This window comes from Musa acuminata, chromosome BXJ2-9 (assembly GCF_036884655.1).
Source record: "Musa acuminata AAA Group cultivar baxijiao chromosome BXJ2-9, Cavendish_Baxijiao_AAA, whole genome shotgun sequence".
Taxonomy (NCBI): Eukaryota; Viridiplantae; Streptophyta; class Magnoliopsida; order Zingiberales; family Musaceae; genus Musa; species Musa acuminata.
Window position 1 is genome coordinate 1,789,857 of NC_088346.1, and position 23,108 is coordinate 1,812,964.

Genomic DNA, 23,108 nt, shown 5'->3' on the forward strand with positions numbered 1-23,108 from the left:
TATTTATCTGAAAATATATCTCCTCATACAATTCTCTCCATTGCAATGAAAAATCTTGCTTCCATGTCTCATATGATTTATACTTTATTCACAGATAGACCTGCATTTGAGTGAATGATTGTTCGGTACCAAAGTCAGTTCATTTCTGCCTGGCCAAGTTCAGAGAGTCACATAGCCACTGTATTGGTCAAAACAGAACCTTGGCAAGAATGATGCCAGTATACAGTTGCCGATGAGGTATTCTGAGGCTTTGCAGGGGGAAAGTTCACCGTGGAATAATGTCAAAGAGAAGGGCTGAGGTCTGAAACATCATGTGAGCTGCCCAGAGAAGGCTGCAGCGGCCACAGGAACAGGCATTCTTGCTGTTCCATGGATTACCTGAAGACACAGACAGGGCCAGGATTCTGACTCTTGCCAGCCATCTCTCTACATTGAATCTTGTGTGAGTCCCTTTTATTTCATGCTTTTGTCCCTTGATTGACCATAATATAAAGCAGATTTTTGTAAAGATGATTTTAGCCAACACTAGGAAAATTAACATGCACGAAATGCATAAAATATATTTCGAAGGAACTCAGTAGCAACCTGGTCAAATCTTTGTGCTTCAGCACATGAAACCCTGTGCTTCTGCTTCAATCTTATTGAATCTTTCGACGACCTTTGCCAGTTGTTTAGATTCTCATCATGCAGGCAACAGAGATCTCTTTTTATTAACCTTCCGAACAAGAAGATGGAAGCTAGAAAATTCAAGCCACGATCTCTTCCAAAGGTATCTCAAACAACTGCTTTGATTTGTATCAGATGATTATTATTCGGTATGCATATTACAACTTGCAATCTAATCTGGCTTGTAATGAATGACAAAGAGTTGCTGTTCTTTACCTGGAGGAACTGATCTTGAACACAACTATTTTATCTTAGTAAGAACTTGGAAGTGTAAAAATCACAGGGATCCCACAGATTTCGCACAAGCAACATTTCCAGCATTATGATTGATTGGGTCAAACATTTTGGTTCACCACTATGTCTAATCAACCTCTTCATTAGAAATGTCTCCAGAATCTAACAGAAAAAGACTTTCATGTTTGGACAATGAAAGGAAAGAAATGACATGAACATAACATAAGGCAGAACATTAGAAACCAGGGAAACAGAAACCCAGGATGCTCCATCTGATCTAGCCATAACAAAATGATCTTGTCTCACAGCCTCCTCAATGACTATAGGATTCAAAGTCAAACAAAGGCACCTTGTTTAAATAGATATGCAACTAATGGTGTTCCATGATAAAGTTGACCAGAATAGGGTGCAAAACACACCGGGAATAGTTAATAGAAATGAATTGAACTCCATATTATTGTCGCAATCTATGAAAAGTTTAACACAAACAGTGACTATGAAATTTACAATCAGAGTTAGGGACTTGAGTCAAATATTTAGAAGACTTATCTAAACCTCCAAAGATGAATCAAATAATTGATCAACCATAGAGGGTCATTATCTTTCTTTCAAACAAATAACAAGAATTTATCATTACTACAGAAATAGCATGGATAATTTACAATGGAACTATTAGTGCCAACACCATGGCAAAACAAAGAGTTTTTGACAGCAAAAATCAAGCAACTGAAACAAGATTTAAGAGTTCAAACTGCTGATTAAAATTATCAAGGGATCCTGATGAAATTTGTTTATCCACATTTTGGGAAAGACAAAATGCACTCATGTGAATGGTTATCACAATTAAGTCTACTTAAGTAACTAAAAAAACTCAATTTAAGTAATTAAGACAAGTAGCAGCTGGAAAAACTTAACATCAATCTTGTGTTTCTTTCTTACCCCCCCAAAAAAAAACTATACTTGTACAACTCAAGCACACCTATTATAAAAGCCATTGCCAAATTTACTAATTTTGACAGATCCCACTATCTCTTTCAGCATATTAAAATACTTCCTACTGAATCCATGATCAAGGCAGTATGAATCAAACAAAAAATTACAGCCAAATTCGTTCAGAATCTTGCTAATTACACTTTGCAAATAACCTTAGATCACACCACATAAACAGAGCTTACTTCGAAGTGTAGATATGAAACAGAGTAGCAATAAGATCTTATGATTAGTAACGCTATCATGTAAGGTGCTCTGCATATTCTCTAAATGTACTTTGGCAAGGGACTCGGCTAAAGAATCTGGGATGCTGGCCTTACAAATTTTATACAATTGAAAACAAAGAACTATCTGTAAATCTGTTTATATCAATTCTTGATTTAATTCTACTCAAGCATGTATCATTTTGCATAATATTTACTCATAATAATGTTGCCATCAAAAACATGTGTAACCCCCAACCGGGACTAGCAGAAGTCTATAAATTAGGATGAAAAGCTTACCCATTTAAATCAGCAGGATAATTCTTAGATCTAGTCTTTTATATTTGACTGCTCCCTTCCAAACAAATCATTTTAGCGAATTCTTCAGGAGCCTTGGTGTGGATGTGGAAAGCTGGAATTCCTTCGATCATCTGAACCTGATTCTGTCAATTATGTTCAAAAAAAATATTTGTTTGAACTATTACAGTTGAGAAACTGTGGAATATGTGTCTGTACCACAAACTCTTATTACTTGTTGTGTCTATAAAGATTCATGTCTAATTAACTCGGGCAAGTTACTTGCATTTACACTTTTTGCATTTACACTTCATGATTTTCATAATATGTTCAAAATATAATACTTTCACAACTTAATAAAAGTGTCAAACTAGCCCAAACTAATTTTGCAGAAAGTTTTGTTAGTTAAATCATACTTGTGTGCGGCTTTATTGTACTCCTGGAAGGAAGCAAGAGTAGGTTTGTAGTCGCCATAGGTTCATCTTTGCTGCACAGAGTAATGCAACTTACTGTTAGCATCAGTCCTGGGATTCACTAGCTTGTATCTGTCATGAAATATTTTCAACATCTTAATCGAGCTAAAGCCTGCCACCTTCGACCGATCACAATCATCTAGCAAAACATTTCTGGCACCTTACGGTAAATCATAATCATATAGTAGACAACGAGTAGTTGTGAACGAATGATACAGCTATCTGATTGAAATTCAAATAGTAGATAATCTGACTGACTTTGGTGTTAAGTGACAATAGATTATTGGGTCTGGTTTGCACTCATGAAGATAAATTATGCTCCTGAATCAAAAAGAAACCAATACTTTGTCAAAAAGAAACCAATACTTTGTCAAAAAGAAATCTATTTTTCATATTGATTTGGCTTGCAGCATGAGAATTTGTTAATGCCATTAGTATGAATGCTGTTCAAAATCTACATGTCCACAATCATTATTTTACATTTGCATAATACAAGCAGAGAAGAGGAGGCAAGAAAGGGAATGGCAATGGGTGGCACCAATAAATATGAGAAAACCAGCATCAGGTATGCAACAAGGATAAAACAATAAACTTCGCCATGCAAGCAAGCAAGCAGAAAAGCATAGCTTAAAATTTTCACCGAAAAGTAAAGCTTCTTCAATGAGAATTGAGGGGGGGAAAAAATGTAAGCACACACATTACCAACAGCTATACGAGGAAATAGGCAGTCAAAACAGAGAGGAACTTTTTCTCTTTTTTTTTTCTCAGTAAATAATGAAGACAAAAAAGACCATCGACTGCACACGTTTAGCATCTAAATAATATCAATTTCATTTCAATCTTATGAATACTGTAAAAAGATAAAACCAAAGATATTATTCTTCTCTGAGTCAAGAAAAAAAAGGGTTTCAACAAGTTAAACTGGCAGGAACAGTAGCAGCTATGATCAATTCAAATGATTGATTGATTTATGCCAAAATTCGTAGCACACTTTGATGCAGAAGACCAAATGATATTTGCACGACTGTTGAAGCTTCACCTCTGCAATGTTGCAGTTGCCTTCACATCCGCTATCTTAATTAAAGTTGCCGTCATGCTAAGGATTCTTTTTTGTTAACCCCAAGAAAAGAAGATGTCTATTAAATCAAAACACTGGTGATGTAAAGCTTTAATGAAAAGCTGTAAGATTCTTAGTGAAGAAGAGGAAGGTTAGCACATTCATGCCTCCCTCGGAGCATCAGAGAAAGGCAAACGGTAAGGAAAAAGAAACTCATTTGCTCGGTGTCTTGACACAGACGAAAGAAGAAAAGAAAGAAGAGAAAGAATGAATGAGGAGTAGAGAATCGTAGGCGACCACAACTTCTTTTGCTCCTTTACAGCTGGCTCGCTCGACGCAAAGATTGTGAGATTGCAGGAGAGCCACGCAAAGGTAGCTAACTACAGAGAAGAACGAAGAATTACTTGGAGCTTGCTTGGATGATTGATTCGTTACTTGCACAGATCGTGAAGGTAGATTCCAAGTGCGTCATTGTATCGTTGGCGCCACCCGGATTAGCTTTCATCAAGCATTATTGGTTGCTTGGGATGAAAACAAAGTGATGTCCGAAAAGGAAAAGGAACAACTATGAAGCACGAATACTTTGTAGATTCCAAGTGGGTTGAGTAATACCAGGCCACGGCTCAATTGATAATCTAGAGTTCCGTAGCTGCCACCCTGACACCAAAGCCATGGCGTTGGAATTAGATCTGGAGCGCGTACTATTGCGTTTGCCTGCGATGATGGCGCAGGGGCGACTACTAGGCATGCCAAACCACATGGAGATGATTCGAGACCGCCTCTGGGCTATCAATGGCACGATCTTCGACGCTCAGCTTCGAGCGTTGAAGGAGCCGGAGTTGGAGGAGTGGATGACCGACGTCGGTGCAGCCATTGTGGACGTCGACGATCTGCTCGGTAGGATCCTCGACTGGCACCCAAGAGGAGGAGCGGCTGCAGCATCGAATCGCTCGTCACACTCCATCTGCAGCATCCGAGAGGCCTCTCGCCAAGCCATTCTATTGGAGCTAAAGGAGATGGTAGGCAGGCTGAACTATCTGGTGAGGAGGGGGTCTGTGTTGGGCCTCTCGAAGGAGATAATGGAGTCTGTGGATCCACGACAAGAAGAAGAAGAGTACTCCACCGTCCTAAGAGAAGAGGTGGTGGGACGCAACGAGGATGTAGAAGAAATCATCAAAATGTTGAGGCAACAACAGTCTGGCGATTGTGATGAATGGCTGCTCATAGATGGCGATGATGGGAAGACGACCCTTGCTCGGTTGATTTACCACCACCCCTGGGTGCGCGAGCATTTCCAGCATCGAATTTGGGTGGATGTCTCAAACATTGGTTATTTGGATCCCAAGTGGATCATGAGAGAATTCACGAGATCAATAACCGGGGAGCCATGCGAGGACATCTGGCAATTCTACGATGGAATCCATGGAAGCAAATACTTGCTCGTTCTGGATGATCTCTGCGTCGGGGAGGAGGAGGAGGAGGATAAGTGGTTCCAATTGGAGAGCTTTCTATCGCTCGTCGGCGCACCAGGGAGTACCGTGGTGGTCACTCCTGACCATTTCGTAGATTTTATTGAGCGTATATTGGGGTCCTCTGTCCGAAAGCACGAGTTGGGAGGCCTATCGGAGGATGATTGGGTAAAATTGTGCATGAGACAAGCACTCATCCGGCCCGATCAACACGAGCAAGCAAACGCGATAATTCAATCCTATAAGAGAAATCCTTTACGTGATTGGTCTCCCATGCTCGCCAAGGCTTCTGGCTCCATATTCAGATATACTGAGATGAATCGATGGCAACAACAAATTGATGCTTTGTTGAAGTGGCAGACGGAGGAAGTGATCGAGAGCCAGGAGGAAGTGATTGACAGCCAGGATACGGCTTTAATTATTCTTCGTTACTGGCCACGTAAAGGGATACAAATTTTTGTTTTACATATGGTTGATCAGACAAGATGACGTGGTCAATAATGAAGACTTCTTCCATGTGTTAGCTTCCGAAGGCCTTCTGTCGTATTCAGACATCGTCGGGACGGAAAGGACATATACGAAGGCCCCCGATTCTGCACTATTTTTATTTAGTGTCATAAAAATATTGTTATATCTTGACGAAGGCTTATTCGGATTCAACAATCCCACCACAATGTTTCTATCTACGTATGTTGGTCGATTCCAATAAGATCATATTTCCAACGATCTTGTCGAGAGGGGTAAACAAGTTAAGAGGTTTGATATTGGAACGGAAGGAGATGGATTTTCAACACGAATATCATATCCTACATATTCCACAAGGTATGTTTACCAATCTTATACATCTACGTATTTTATGTTTACGAGCTATCAGAGTCCAGCAGCTACCTGATACGGTGGGCGAATTGCTTGTCTTAAGATACCTCAATCTTTCTCAGTCCGAGATCCAAGTACTTCCTGAATCCTTGTGCAAGCTCAAGAATTTACGAGTCTTAAATCTAGCTCATTGCGAAAAGCTTCGTAAGATTCCGAGAGGAATACATAATCTTGAGAATTTACATGTTTTGAAATTAGCTTATTGTACAAAGCTTCAGATGTTACCTATTTCGGTCACCAACCTCGTAAAACTACAAGAGTTAGATCTGGAAGGTTGTCGATGGCTTGTTGAATTACCCGAGGGTTTGAGTAACATGAAAAAGCTGATAGATCTCAACCTGTATAGATGTCCATCGAATCAAATGCCACATGGAATAAATCGAATGAATAACCTTGTGAAATTTTCTGAACATATCATAGTTGGTGGTCTTGGAAATGTTTTCTCAGAGTTGCGATCATTGATGAATCTAAAAGAACTAAGTCTACAAAATCTCGAACAAGTGTCAAATTCAGAAGATGCTTCGACTCCTTTAAAATTGTTTGATATACTTCCACAACTCATACATTTGAGGTTATATTGGAAATGGGACAATATGGATGACATGAGAACCTCCAAATTGGTTTCGCTACAAGTACTTGAAAGAGAAGAATTTTTATTCCCGAAACTTGGTGAATTGACATTAATCCAATGTCCAAAATTCAAAGCTTTAGAGGTGGAGATGAAGGTCTCAAGATTGAGTATTTGGTTGGACAATAAGATGCAAGGGTTGGCATAACCTCCAAAGTATAGAGAGAGCACTTGGAGATAGTTGGAAGCCAAGAGATGAGGTGTTTGCCACAGGACATGGAACGATGTGATGGACTTGAGAAGTTGAGAGTTATCGGATGTGACAATTTGGACTGTTTGCCGGAGTGGCTGCAAGGATTTGAACGTCTGGATTCTTTATATATATATGGCTGCAGAGCTCTATCATCCATGCCAGAGGAGCTTAAACGACTGCCAAGCTTTGATGTTAAATATTGTCCGAAGCTGAGACTTTAACCAGCGGAGCAGAGTACGTTCTCCTTCCTTGGAATATTTTATTTTATGCTAGGATTAGAGCATATTGAGATAGAATTAGCAATATTTCATTTCACTGTTCAGAAAACACCATCTGATTTCGGTAGCAGCATCAAATTGCAGATGTTTGGGACTCGGAAAGGAAACATTATTCTGGAATTCTCCATTTCTTCCTGAATCTTATAAACATTTAACCCTCCCTCCCTCCCTCCCTACCTAACTGATGCTGTGGTAAGTCGTAGTTTCATTTCTTTTCCTGTAGTCAGAGATAATTGTAGAGATAATTGCCGGTAGTCAGTCAGTCTAAGATGAATTATATTTAATGAAACTGGACCAAGCAATTTTCCACCTGAATGTTGTTGTAATTAGTTCGATGCAACATAGAAAGTATGTGTATGATTGTTATGCCATGTAACCACTATTATGACTGACTTCCGATGATGTCTAAATTTGAAGATGTTTTCGATGCCTTGGGGTCTTTTGTGGTTCTCTAATATGCTTGCTTTTCTACCAGACAACAAATTATTTTGGATTGGGTTCTTTGTTTTTGTGTGCCAGTCAGCGATTGACTTGCAAATGAAACCAAATCCGGATGTTAAGTTGGTTGTTAAGATTCAAAGTGGCAGAGATTTCCTACAAACTAAATGGTAGAGGATCTCTTCATCATCCACCTTCCTACCCAGTTGTTTTAGTAAACTATAAGTCTGAAATTAGATATGCTTCAGGATCCAAATCATCTCCAAGGAATTTGTCATACCAGACCATGTAGGTAGGTGTTAGACTATATTTTATTATTATTTTCTTAATAATATTGGATATTATATTTCAGTATACCATACCACCTGGGATACCAGAATCATATGAAGTCCAATAAATCGATATTAGATCGATATTCAAATCCCTAGACTTTTCTTCTATTATGACATTTGTTTGGTTTCATTATGCATTTTCTAGATATATTTTATGACCAAATATTATTTTTGTTCTAGGCTTTTGTAAAAGCTGAAAGACTAAGGTTTACTTTAAGCATTATTTTGATATCTTAATTTGTTTAATTTTCAAGATCAAGCGTAGCTAACATCATCTGTTTTACTTGTTTTCTTTTCAGAGGGAAAGATGGACTATCGTGCAATGATTCGTCCGATAAATCAAGACAAGAACAAATATAATACACCTAAATATCATTTTGTTGTTCGCTTTGTATCCTGACATTAAGTTGTTTATGTTTTTTTTATTTACGCTGTTTTGATGTATCATTATGTGTTCTTCAGTGAGTATGTGATTAAACCAACAAGAATACTGTTGTACAAATAATATCTTCAATAATTATTGCTCGAGATTTGGTACTTGCATCAGCCTATGTCAGCCTTTTCGACCTCCTTCCCTTTTGATTCTTCATCTTATATCATGAAGGTATTGATCCTCATTTCCTATTTCATTAAGCTGTTCTAAAACAATGGGATACAACTTAAATGCTTGATTTTAACTCTCCATCATGTTTCCGAGAGAATGGATCGTGAATCCATAACAACACTAGAGATAGGCACCGAGAGAGGAGTGGGCGAGAAGGCCAAGAAGGATTACTTTTGCCCTGTTTAGCAAGTTTGGCACGGATAATCTATATCACTCTTACTAGAACATGAACTCGTCGAGTCAAGTTTGAGAAGACATTCGATACATACTCTTGAGCTTCACGACTCTTGATCAAGTTTTGTAGGCATTCACTCCACAATATTGCAGACAGACACAAGAAGACAAGGAAAAGTCATCCACATATCGAGTAAATCCAACACTTTTTATTAACCTTCCGAACATCAAGATCGACTCTTCCAAAGGTATCCCAAACAACCGCCTTGATTTGTATCAGATGATTATTATTCGGTATACATATTACAACTTGCAATCTAATCTGACTTGCAATTGAATGACAAAGCGTTGCTGTCCTTTACCAGTAGGAACTGATCTTTATTAGGAAGCAGCGTCCGTCGACAAGAATTACATACTTGTGCTGCGACATCATCATAGTGAGAGCCAACTTATCACGGGATTATCTCCTGCAAAATGTCAAGAATTATGGCCCTGCACTGTGGAAAATTATCCATATGCAGCTATTTCATCTTGGTAAGAAATCTGAAAGGCCATGTGAACTGCAATAAACAAATATGAAAGTGCAAAAACCACAATGATCCCACAGATTTCACATAAGCAACATTTGCAGCATCATGATTTGCTCAAGCATTTTGGGAATCCTTAGTATGCCTAAGGTATGTGAGGTCGAATGCAAATAATACCAGAGTGATATGACATTGTATAACAAGTTTTCAAAATATCGACAAAAACAATGAAAAATAGTCTGATTCTTAAATGTTAATTTGAGAATGACATCGCAATAATTGACATACCAAGGAAGCCTAAAGTTGTCTTTCCATCGATTCTTTGGACAATTTGCATACATCTTGTCCAGTCGCAGAATTATCTCTGAGAATGTTGGTCGCACCATGGGCTGAGGATCCCAGCATTCTTCGATTAACCTGTATAATAGACATCACTAAATTGTACTTCATCTTATAAAAAATGTGCTTCAATAGTGCAGTACAATAAAGTAGCCCAAAGACGCAGATGAAATAAAATTTACGAGAAATGAAATGTAGTGTATGATTTTCTTGAACAACCCAACAAAAGTTGCGAGTTCATCTTTGTCAAATAGAAAATTATGAGCTCCTATTAAGATGGAAGATTATAAAATTTGGTGACTCTTTAAGAAAACAGAAATTCCATACTACATAGGCTATATTTTTCCTAAATTCATAGGACGAGTTTGGATTACAACATTGATTTTTATGAGCTAAATCTGATGCAAAGAACAGCATTTTCTTCAAGTAGTGTTTTGATCTAAGAGAAAAAAATCCGACTAATCCTATATAACCAATATTTAGAAGACTTCGTTAAACTTCCCAAGATGAATCAAATAATTGATCAGCTATAGATGTTCATTATCTTTCTTTCGAAGAAATAAAAGAATTTATACTTACTGCAGAACTAGCATGGATAATTTATAATGGAACTACGAGTACCAACACCATGGCAAAACAAAGAGTTTTGACAGCAAAAATCAAGTACAGTAACTCAAATAAGATTTAAGAGTACTAACTGCTGATTAAAATTTTGAAGGGATCGATGCTCTTTGAAAAACATGTCTGGCACAATCACTCATTGTGACACAAAACTTCATGAAATTTTTTTGTCCACATTTTAGGAAAGACAAAATGCACTCATGTGAATGATTATCACAATTAACTCTACTTAAGTAATTAAAAAAAACTCAATTTAAGTAATTAAGACAAGTAGCAGCTGAAAAAACTTAGCATCAATCTTGTGTTTCTTTCTTACCCCAAAAAAAAAAACTATACTTGTACAACTCAAGCACACCTAGGATAGAAGCCATTGCTAAATTTACTAAATTTGACAGAAGATCCCACTATCTCTTTCAGCATATTAAAATACTTCCGATTGAATCCATGATCAAGGCACTATGAATCAAACAAAAAATTACAGCCAAATTCGTTCAAAATCTTGGTAATTACACCTTGCAAATAACCTTAGATTACACAACACATAAACAGATGGCTTACATCAAAGTGTAGATATGAAACAGAGTAGCAATACGATCTTATGATTAGTAACACTATCATATAAGGCGCTCTGCACAGTCTCTAAATGTGCTTTGGGAAGGGACTAGGCTAAAGAATCTGTGTTGCTGGCCTTAAAAAATTTTATACATTTGAAAAAAAAACTATCCGTAATTCTGTTTATATCAATTCTTGATTTAATTCTACTCAAGCAAACATCATTTTGTACAATATTTACCAATAGTAACTTAGCTATCAAAAACTTGTGTAACCCTGAACTGGTACTAGCAGAAGTCTACAATTTAGGAAGAAAAGCTTACTCATTTAAATCAGCAGGATAATTCTTAGATCTAGTCTTTAATATTGGCCTGCTTCCTTCCAAACAAATCATTTTAGCAACATCTCCAGGAGCCTTGATGTGGGTGCGGAAAGCTGGAATTCCTTCGATCATCTGAACTTGCAGAAGACAGGGATATTTGGTCAATGAAAATCGAAGTTAAACTAATCTGCATAATATATAATATCTAACAGGAAAACAAGATTAATATAGCCAGGATGTACACCAGAGCATGGGAAAATGGCAAGCTATAACAGGATCAGTCTCTCATACATTTCTTCTGTAATTTCTACCACAACAATCATAGAAGCTTGATATTCAACTTATGAGCAAGGAAGAGAGAAGCCAAAAACAAATTATTCTAGTCGCAAATCATCATGAAATTTTCCTTGTTTCCTTTTCTAAACTTTCTATTTTGGATACTGCATGCGCCTACGGATAGAGCGGTCCGCACACCTGCATGCATACTAGTAGTGAATACACACTGTACCAAAACAGGATGGGTGCATGCACATGCAGAGACAGAACTTCCAGCAGCTCTTCGAAATGTACAGGGTCAAACAAGATAAGTTCAGTCCAGATATAAGATCTAAAAGCTTAGAGCTAAATTCCTATGAATTAGGGTTCAACCTCGAGCTCTCAAAACAGCCCAAACATCAGGCAATGATTGACACTTGTCTAAGCTATAGCTCAATGCTTGTGCCTCAGCTTGGCCACCATGGGAGATGAGAATAATACAAAGAATAGAACACTTTTGTTATGTTATGTTGTTCTTTTATACATTGGTTTCAAAACGACCGTACTTTTTTCCAATGGTTATGGAGGCACCTTCAATTGTGCTTTGTGCTTGCACAGGAATGGCGCATGCAGCCACATAGTGTTTCAACAGCCTCATGGCAAGGACCATCACAATAAAATCCATGATCTGAACCCATTCCTCAGCCCTCATATCAGGTACAACTCAACTACATCAAAGCATCGCTAAACTTCACAAAGTAGTTAACTTAATTTGAAATCTAAAAGCCCAGCCTACGAATGGAAACAACATAACATAAACAGTTAGAAATTGAGAGGGACAATGAGAGTATGGTTTAAATTATCGATTCGACTGGTATGTATCAACTAGTATTTAACAGTTCAAACAAGTATTGGTAATAGAACATACAGTAGAGTATCTATTTAGTAACACTGAGCAGTATAGGTTAGTATACTGTGCAGTATGCTGGTACAATACTGGTCCACTAGGTTATCAAAATTAGTAACAGGTGCTTAAATTCACAGCTGAGATGTTCTAACTTTTCTATTGTCAGTAGCCTACAGTGAAAATGAAGCAGGAATGCACCAAATTAATTAGTCAAACAGAGACTATCGGAGATGGATTTGTGGCAAGAATTAGAGTAGGGAAGATTGAATCACTTGCCAAGGATCCAACATCCTACTTAATCTTCCTTTAAGCCAAAAAAGAACTAAGCAACGTCTAAACAGGGCATTGTCTTAAACATACAAAATTAAACTGTACATAAAAAAATATGGATGTTTCAACTTGATTTGGTTAAGTAATTAAAACCAAGAATGATTTTGGCCTGAAGACCTTACCAATCAAACAGTTGAATACACACACACAACTAAAAAGGGATAACTTTTACAATGACCTTAATGCATCCATGACATCATATAGGCAACCGAGTGAAATAGATTCACCAACTTTATACTATCAACATTTATAATCATCTGAGAATGTTCCAGAAAATAAATTTTAATTAAAGTGCTAGATAGGCATTTTAAAACAGCCCCAGCAAAGTCCATGCAAGTTCCACAACTGAGCTTAATTTAAGATAAATTCTACATGAACTTAAGCCGTACAAATTAGTCATAAATTCAATTTTAAGTCATAACAACATCAACAATGTTGATGTACTGTGGAAGAAAATAAAATACTGGAAACCAGATAAACAGAAGAGAAATGAATCTGACAAACCTCATAAAGGATAAGACCGAAAGAGAATGAATCAACACTTTTATCAAATATTTCATTCTTGTACAACTCTGGTGCAATATATGAACCTGTAACAAATGACAAAGAAACACTTATAACTGGTTGATATAGGCTTATCAAAGAAAAAATAAACTAATAAAGCACGACACAGATGGAATTAAAATGCAATTGTAGTACCTGATTCTGTCAAATATGTTCAAAAACACATTTGTTTGACCTATTACAGTTGAGAATCTGTGGAATATGTTTCTGTACCATATAACTCTAAATACTTGTTGCATCTATAAAGATTCATGTCTAATTAGCTCAGGCAAGTTACTTGCATTGACTCTTTCCGACAATAGAAGCTCATAATGATTTTCCAAAATGATTCGAACTTTGGCAAGATCCTCATGATTCAAACTTCCTGATAAACCTTGATCATATGTTTTAAGATGAGAGTCATGTGTCACTCGAATGGTAGCAAAAAAAACGAGCGGTACATTGGTGTTAATATGTGCTAATTCGTTAAAGTAAAATCCCAACAGCATCTGGCACGGTGCAGTTTGGAATTTTAGAAAAAATAGAGCATCCAATTTAAACTGAAATTAATAGTATAAAATCATACATCATATGAAAAAAAAAAAGGAGTAACAATATTATTCAGCCATAATGTATATAAAAAATACAAATTGAACAAATTTTATCCTTCTGGATGTAATATATTTAGGTACATAATATCTTCAAAATATAATAATTTCACAACTTAAAAGAATCAGACCAAACCAAACTAATTTTGCAGAAATTTTCGATCGGTATGAATGTTTTGTTAGATAAATCATAACTGTGTGCACCCCTATTGTACTCCAGGAACTAAGAGTAGGTTTACTGTAGCCATAGGTTCATCCTTGCTACACAGAATAATGCAACTTACTGTTAGTATCAGCCATGGGATTCACTAGCTTGTATCTGTCAGGAGATATTTTCAACATCTTAATCGAGCCAAAGCCTGCCACCTTCAACTGACCACCATCATCTAGCAAAACATTTCTGGCACCTTACCGTAAATCATAATCATATAGTAGACAACGAGTAGCTATGAATGACACTGCTACCTGATTGAAGTTCAGATAGTGGATAATCTTACTTTGGTCTTAAGTGACAATGGATTATTGGGTCTGGTTTGCACTCATGAAGATAATTTATGCCCCTGAATCAAAAAGAAATCAATACTTTGTCAAAAAGAAATTCATTTTTCATATTGGTTTGCAGCATGAGAATTTGTTACTGCCTATAATATGAATGCTATTCAAAATCTACATGTCCACAAGCATTAGTTTACATTTGCAGAATACAAGCAGTGAACAGGAGGCATGAAAGGGAATGTTAATGGGTACCACCAATAAATATGAGAAACTGGACAGTTAGCCAAAACCAGCATCAGGTATGGAACAAGGATAAAGCAATAAACTTTGCCATGCAAGCAAGCAGAAAAGCATAGCTTAAAATTTTCACCAAAAAGTGAAGCTTCTTCGTTGAGAATTGAGGGGGAAAACAATGGAAGCACACATTACCAACAGCTACGAGGAAATAGCTCAAGTGCTAAGCAAATAGGCAGCGAAAACAGAGAGGAATTTTTTCTTATTTTTCTCAGTAACCAATGAAGCCAAAATAGTCCATCAACTGCACATGTTTAGTATCTAAATAATATCAATTTCATTTCAATCTTATGATTACCGCAAAAAGATGAAACAACAGACATAATTCTTCTCTGGGTTAGAAAAAAGGGTTTCAACTAGTTAAGCTGGCAGGAACAGTAGCAGCTTAAACACATGCCTGGCGATGTCCAGGGCAAATCGAAGAGCTTTATTCATCCGTAGGCGTCCTTTATTTTTAAGATAGCTCCCCAGGTCACCCTGAGTTTCAAAAGAAGCAGAACATCTAAGAGGTCATAGTCATGAATGTACCATAATGCTGAGCCATTCTTACAAAAACTAGGTGTGTTATAACTTATAAGCATCTTAAGCAGTTGGAATGTAAATAGAAAGTTTAAATTAGTTTACTAAGAATCAGATAGAGAATGAATAATAACTAACACGTATAGAATGTCTCAGTGCTATGATCAATTCAAATGATTGATTTTTTGCCAAAATTTGTAGCATGCTTTACCAATAAATCTTACTTTTGGAAGATGCTCAGAAACGATCATCATGGGTAAATTCTGTGTAACGGCTCCAATAAACTGGACCACATTAGGATGTCGAGTCTTCTGCATCAAAGTGAGCTCATTCTTGAAAGAATTTCTGAAGACATAGAAGAAACATTGAATAAATTAAAAACCATAACAAATCAATTAAAGTTGAAGAATCTGTATAACAGCATGCAGAAACTAAATGGTGGAATAACTTGCCAGTAATTTCAATTATTTCATGTAAGAGCAGAGCATCAATGATATGGCAGCAGCAAGTGAACTCTATCACATGATAAAAAAAAAAATTCATAAACAACTTTATTAAACTAGATGCTGAAATACTATTTATAGTGTTGAAGACAGAGATGTGATTGTGGAACTATGTTCACTTGATTCTCAAACTCGTTTGATATATGAAGATAGATTTATATCCTACATAGATCCTTGTAGTTCTCGATTCTCTTTTTCTTTTTGTTTAGAGAACTTCAGAAGCTCACCCTTGCCTCAGTTTGCTTTGGCAAGGCAGCTCTGATGGCAAAGAGATCAACAATGATCATGCATTTAAGGCTATTCTAAAAACTAAAAAATGCATGATCATTATGCAAAATAGGTTATTCTAAAAGGAGTCTCACAGTCACGAGTACTCAACCCTTCATCCTTTAAGAATGATTGACTGGAATAGAATGAGTCAGTATATAATAACCATAACGGACCACATAAACACTCCACGACATGGTTGATGGCTATTGGTCAGAACCTAGTACGGCATAAGCAGGATAACTACGTCACTGCAATGTGCCTCTGAAACACATTCAGATTTAAAGAAAGGATCCACACCCTGAAACTAACATGATCAGGCCCTGAGACTGATCTTCTGATTGGATGTAAGGAGAAAGAACTGCTTGTTTAATATCAATACGATATTGAAACACCATAATACAGAAATTTATCGACATACCGGTGTTATGAACTTTGTATCATGCCAGAACAAAAAAAAAAAAAAACATTTAGCAGCTCACATGATGTAACTTCAACTAAGAGAAAGCAACTGATTCAACAATAAAATATTTCTACTGAAGTTGGATGCCAAATCAAATTATGTTATGACACAAAGATGTACTCCTAACCCTAGTAAACATGCCATCAAGAGAAATTTGTAACAAAATACATCTAATGCACCAAACATTTGGCTTGTGGAAGAATGAACAAGTACATGGCAACTGGATCTGAATAGGCATCCTGATCAAGCATCTTCACAGAAACCTTTGTTCCATTCCACTTAGCTACTTGACATGTGCCCTGTTGTTTCAGCCAATGTCAAACGATGATCAACATAATTAAGAAACTAAATATTTCAAATGCAGCACGAGTGAACTACACGCAACAATGATCACAACAACAACAACAAACTCCCAACTTATCAGAAACAAATAAAAGGAACATTTCATGCAGCAATATTAATTTAACGGACAAAGAAACCAGAACTTAAAATGAATAACATATTAATCTAACAGAATCATACTAGTTGCAACAGGTCATATAATCAGAATACTTCGAGTACAACTACATAGCACCACATATGTGACATGCCAAAGGAATAACCATACATGCCTCGAATGACATTTTCAGGAGAGTGCTGGTATCCCAACAGCACTAAAAGAATGGAGCTGAGCTCGTCAGGACACTCCCTGTGCCAGTCAACAGATTGAAATTGGTGTGGCTATGTGCTACAACGGCCAACATCACCTCTGCATGTGTCAACACGTGATCCTTGATGATTGTAAAAAATGACATTTTACTTTTAAAACTCTAAATTTTCATGAATATAATGCTGCCCTGATTGGCATAACAATAGTCACACTGTTATGAGATGTTTATGGCTTTATGTATTAGTCACCAAGCATCTCCCTGAATAAACAAATGAGTCAAACACTAGACAGTCCTGGCTCAAGCTTGGCTTATCCGTAACTTGTCTGCGTTTTAGATAGTTCACAGTTCCATCGAACTCAGGCTGCTCGCAAACAACTCATCTAGTTGGGTTAAGCATTTTGCAGACACAAGGAACCCACCATAGGATTTTACTTTTATGAGCCAAATGCTTAGGGGACAACCTTTCTAAAATACAGACCTCTTCCTCTTTCAGAAAGAGGGGCATGTATTTTAATACAACTTGAGAGCAATAATATCTGAAACAAATCTCAATAAAGTGCAGAGAACATGCCTTTTGGAGTTCATCACCTCGCCGGAAGTGAAGTTCTGCTGGGTTCAGCTCATACTCAGGAACTTCTTGGGGATTATAAACTGTCATTGGAGTTTTTCTAGTTTTCTGTGAATACACAACAAAATTCAGAGATATACAGAATTTTGCAACAAAAATACTTTTTTTTTTCCTCAAAGAGACGCAAAATTTTCTGATTTTCCCTTATATTTGCAATGTATCCTACCGGGGTTTTGGCTCCTCTGGCCTTCAAGAGACCGTAGACCTCATCGTTCCCATAGTACTTAGCATCCGCAGAAGCCTGCATTTAGTTAAGACAACTGTCGATTATATATTGCTAATCGCAGACCAGTAGACATCACATTGTTAGAGATGGAAGTGTAAGGTTGATGGATTCTGAACTCATAGAACATTCCATTTCCGGAATATTCTAGTATCACACAGCTCACGTTCCAAAGGAAGTAAATCTTGAGAGAGACAGAGAGGAAAGTGTGTGAGCGCCATACCGTGCTTCCCCACCGATCTCTAGCATCAATGTTGGCTCGCCAGCTGAGCAACAGCCTGACGACATCCACATGCCCTTCACACGCGGCGATGTGCAACGCCGTCCTCCCGTCGAGATCGATGCTGTTCACGTCTAACCCATCCTTGAGGAGGTCCTCGACCCCTGGGGCGTCCCCCTGGCACGCCATGAACATAAGCCGCATGGTGGCGTCCAGATTCTCCGGCAAACCGAGCTCCCCCCTCACGGGGCTCCGCCGGTTGGGATCGAGCGACGACTGCCGCCCGAAGGTGAACCGGCTGGCGCTACCGAGCCTCGGGTCGAGCGAGGCCTGCCGCCGGAGGCTGAACCTGCTCTTCGACAGCGACCCCAGCGAGAGCTGCCGCGAGACCCCCCGCTTCAGCTTCGCCACCACGTCCATCCCCGCAAGACTCAGCCTTCGAAACCGAATCAAAACACAATATTGGTCCACCGACGTACAAGCAAGATCAAATCTTGAAGCCGGAAACGATAAAACTCGGAGACAATTTCCGATCCTAACGAGATTAGGGTCGATACCGGAGACAGGGAGCTCGAATTGGAGCTAGTGAACGCCGATTTTGCCGATAAACGGGAAAGGCAAGAGACTTTGAATCTTTGGGACGGACGAAGAGAAGAATGGATACTTCTGGAGAAGAATTCGAACCCTTAACCTGCGGGCGTCGACTTTATTCTGCTTCAAAGCCAGGGGAATAGTCGGCAAGGGTGACGGGTTCGTAAGGTTGTGCGGATCCTTTCCAACAGAACCTCTCACTAAAACATTTGCAATTCCTTTTGCTCGTTTGTGAGGACAAGGATCCCATCTCTTTGACGGGAACCAATGGTGGAGGATCTCGAGACGTTTGTACTGCTTGGATAGGATCCCTTCACTTCAAGATTTTGTGGGGGAGGGAGGGGAACGGCGCGGGGGAGAAGATGAGTGAGGACGAAAAGCGTAAATACCAGGCAATGCAGTAATGCTTCTGTGACGCGTGTCCTGTGCACCCATCACGTGGGACCCGCCAAATAGGCGTTGCGTCCTACGGTTAGTAAATGGTAAACGACGCGGGTTTAAGATCGAGTACGGTGAGGAATTGGGAGATGAACATGAAGTCCTCAAATTTAATATCGATTATTTTAATATATTGTATATTATATTATAGATATGACTTAGCAAAAGAAAATTATCAAAATAAAATAAACGTCTTATAAAATATCAATTATTGAAAGAAAAAAATGATGACCAATAAAATCAAGTCTAGTGATTTTCATGGGATATGGCAACATCAAGACAATGTCATTTATGGTATATGTTTGCATTATTTTAATTCTTCTTATTTTATTTAATATGATATTAATCGGATCAAACTTCGGATCATTGATTTAGTCAATGGTTAAATCATATATTTTATTTAAAAAATATTATATGCTAAATTAAAATTTTAATAAAAAAAATAATATTTATAATATAGTGAAAGAGAATGATTGAGACAAAACATATACATCGTAAATATTTGTGTAGATTCTTTTCTTCCATCCTTGATGATCATGAAATGATAAATAAAAATTGATGATATTTTAATATCCTTAAAATTCAAACGATCTAATTTATAAACCGAATTGATCGATGATTGTGTCTCAATTATCGATCAATTTTTATAACTCTAAGTTTTGGTATCTATTTCTTCCTATGGAAAGCTTGTCATGCAATCATTAGAGCAAGCATTTGAATCTTCAAAGAGAGCCATTAAGCATTCATCTCGTGTTAAAAGGACAATGGGCAGTGATGGTGACGACGAGCTGTCTTCACCTTGTCATGGCCTACCATGTCACCGTCATCTTAATCTAAGGTGGATCCAAAAACTGACAAGAAGCTATCCCTAACTCGACAAGGACCGAACACCTTCCACTGTCCTCATCATGCTCGAAGGGCAGCCGACCTCGAGGTCTTCCATGGTGTCGATAGTTTTGACTTCCATCTTGATGTGGATTAGGAAAGAAGAACGAAAGAGAATGAAAGAAAATTGAATATTCTCCTCGGTGCAACCTTTAGTTAATGATCCTAAATCACTCGAATCGAAAATTAGAGAAAGAGAGAATCATTTTGTTATTATAGAGAAGAATATAAGGGATGGATAAGATAATATAGGCTTAGGAAAGGTGATAGTTTTATATGACTTTACGTTTAAGTAAAGTTGTGCATCAAGATTTGTGATTGTATATATTAGTAATGTATCAATTACGATTTAGATCATCATCATATCGATCTATATTGATGTACTATAAAAATTAAAAAAATAATTAAAAAAATTACGTCAAGCAATATAAATCTTAGATTATTAAACGATACATGTCTAAGCGATATGATCCATCAACATAGAAGATCAATTAAATAAGTACTATCGATATCAAATCCATTTCAGATAGTATTACACCGCTTGGAGTGCATATTACTTTACACTTTTATCATATTTGAACAAATGCTATACTCGTTGGCTGCAAAATTACAACCTCCTTCATAAGAAAATTCTCAATTATTTGTTTGATAAAATAATAAATACCAAAATAATAAGATGATGATTTAGATTGAGATAGGAAGTGGGTAACTATAGTTATTAGATCCAATTAATAAATAGCTACTAGGGTTAGATATAGAGATGCAGACATGTATTGCCATTTAAGAAGAAGTACTTGCTATCAGCATCAACACCATGCAATGAAGCAAAACATTCATTTTAATGAAAGCAAATTTAATGCATTGTGGTGGTCTCCTTCACCACCAACTACTATCCACCTTCTTCGATTGATCTTATTCAGAAAAAACATATGTGATGCCATTCATGATAACCTACGAGGCCTCACCTTCTTGTATATTTTCTTCTTTCCACTTAAATGGTAGGTGCGGCATATACATCCATTGTTTGACCAGACCTTTCAGAGATAGATGCATGGATGGCAATCACATCCTTCAGAAGAAGAATTCAAATAAGCATGATGAAGCTAGAGTGGACTTGAGACTTGAGACCTGGTAAAAGATGAGGGCTGTGCGCATTCCCACTCCCTTTGGACTTGTATTACTGGAGTGGAGTATACGTCCCTTCGTCTTGGTAGGAACATGGTGTCGGCACTGACCAAGATTTGCATCTGAAGAGGTCTCTGCATTAATGGAGTTTGTGACACTGGAACTGCAAAGAGAGTTATAGAGTCACCATCGAGTTGAGAAGCATCATGTAGATAGATAGAGACTACCTCTAATATTGGCCAGCACTAATGGCAAAGTGTTTCTTGTTCAAGAATTAGAGATCATTTGTCCCTTCTGAATTGGTTATTCATTTCGATCATTCATCTATTTTGGTTGGACTTTCTTTAACACACGGACTGGTAGGAAGAAGACATGGATACTAATTTAGAGTCAACTAAGATCCTTTTATCCTGAGAAATTAATGAATAATTTATCCTCACATGTTTTCTAAATTTATAAGACTGCATCAAGATGTTATTAATAAGACTCATTTGAAACTTAAGTTATTAGATGACTTAGCAAACTTAATTGAGTTTTTTTATTGAAAAAAATTATCTTCTATCGAAAAAATATTTTTTAGTAGACTTCGAATATTGTTACCTTCACGATAGATATTAATTATAAAAATAATGATACATTTCTCTCCAACATATCATGTTATGCCCATTTATTCATATGCTATTGATTGTGTGGTTATTAAATGTTTAAGATTTATTATCAATATATGGACCACCTAGTATCCTAATATTGATTAAGTCACTATTTTTTAGACTAAAATTTTGTTTCTCCTTCTTTTTTTTTTTTGGTTACTTTTTCTAATATCCATATCATATCATGTCATTATTCCTACATCAGATTTGAATTTTATCCATAAATTTTTATTTTTCTCCTTATTTTATGTGACCTTTTCTGATGCCAGTATAAACTGTACAAGGGGGAAGAGATTCAAACCCTGTCAAACTAGTTAGAAGGAGGACTGAGTCACCCATGGAAAGTTTCCTCGAGGGGCCACGTAGCCCACGGGGGCAATGAGTAGGGGCCATGTGCGTGCCGGTTCATTTCAACAGGCTACGTGTCCCAAGAATTTTTTCATTGGTGACTCAGTCCGCCTGACAACTAAAGGTTAGGTTGGGCTGGACACAGATTTGGGCTTCAAAGATCTCTCTGCTTCTTCTGATTGGACCATTTGAAGCTCCAAATATTAACTTGAGACCAAAATCACAATTATGTTTAGCTTTTTCTATGTTCTTATCAAAATTTGCCACACTTGCATACCTGTCTAGATTTGATTTTTTTTTGTTTTGTTTATCTTATATGTATCCATTGGTTTATTTTTGTCACAAATTGTTCATGGCAAAAGTAATTATTTGGACACTTTCCTATTACTCATAGAAAATACTTTTTAATTGTAAAATAAACTTTGTGACAAGCACAAAAAAAAATATCAAAAAAATTATTTAATGATTATATTAAAATATTTTATCGTATATTTAGATAACTATAAGAAAATTATCCTCTAACCCAATTTGGTTCGAAATAGAATCGAATCGAATCGATCATGAACCGAAATTAATAAACAGGATCGATGGTTTGATGATTCTAAATCGAACGAAGTCATACGATACCAATCGAAGTCAGCTATCGTTCCAATAATCTCTATCTCTTCTTCCATCAAGCATAATTATCTAAATTCCAATATCTTCCTCTGTCAAACTGCTGGCGGTGCAGCTGTTTTCTTATAAATAAAAAACCAATTTATGGAAGAATTTAGAAATGTTACATCATTCTTGAACGTGAAGGCTTAGGTTTCTTGTGTAGCAACCAAGTGAAAAGATCCAAGCAATCCGTAGCTTCTTCTTCTTGGTTTCTGCAGAAGAGGAAGACTCCTCGA

General features: G+C 37.1%; 2 protein-coding genes across 4 annotated transcripts; one reads left to right on the forward strand and one right to left on the reverse strand.

The window, feature by feature from the left end:
- Positions 1-466: 466 nt before the first annotated feature.
- Positions 467-18,893, reverse strand: LOC135622350 (integrin-linked protein kinase 1-like). Of its 2 annotated transcripts, XM_065124121.1 has the most exons (13): positions 18,736-18,893; positions 18,182-18,614; positions 17,902-17,976; positions 17,679-17,783; positions 16,671-16,756; positions 15,449-15,569; positions 15,103-15,182; positions 14,414-14,476; positions 14,201-14,316; positions 13,270-13,355; positions 11,275-11,405; positions 9,728-9,856; positions 9,100-9,379 (listed from the first exon to the last, which is right to left on the reverse strand). In XM_065124121.1, exons 2-13 carry the CDS (start codon positions 18,596-18,598, stop codon positions 9,373-9,375), a joined length of 1,416 nt encoding a protein of 471 aa, XP_064980193.1. In that variant the 5' UTR covers positions 18,599-18,614; positions 18,736-18,893; the 3' UTR covers positions 9,100-9,372. The 2 variants fall into 2 exon arrangements, with proteins under 2 accessions (XP_064980194.1, XP_064980193.1); XM_065124122.1 differs by lacking the exons at positions 9,100-9,379; positions 9,728-9,856; positions 11,275-11,405 and adding an exon at positions 467-2,524.
- On the forward strand, positions 4,407-8,677 carry LOC135622351 (disease resistance protein RGA2-like). Of its 2 annotated transcripts, none has more exons than XM_065124124.1 (3): positions 4,407-7,320; positions 7,410-7,556; positions 8,434-8,677. In XM_065124124.1, the coding sequence occupies exon 1, from the start codon at positions 4,592-4,594 to the stop codon at positions 5,876-5,878; it is 1,287 nt and encodes a 428-aa protein (XP_064980196.1). In that variant the 5' UTR covers positions 4,407-4,591; the 3' UTR covers positions 5,879-7,320; positions 7,410-7,556; positions 8,434-8,677. The 2 variants fall into 2 exon arrangements, with proteins under 2 accessions (XP_064980196.1, XP_064980195.1); XM_065124123.1 differs by having other exon boundaries at positions 7,449-7,556.
- Positions 18,894-23,108: the final 4,215 nt, after the last annotated feature.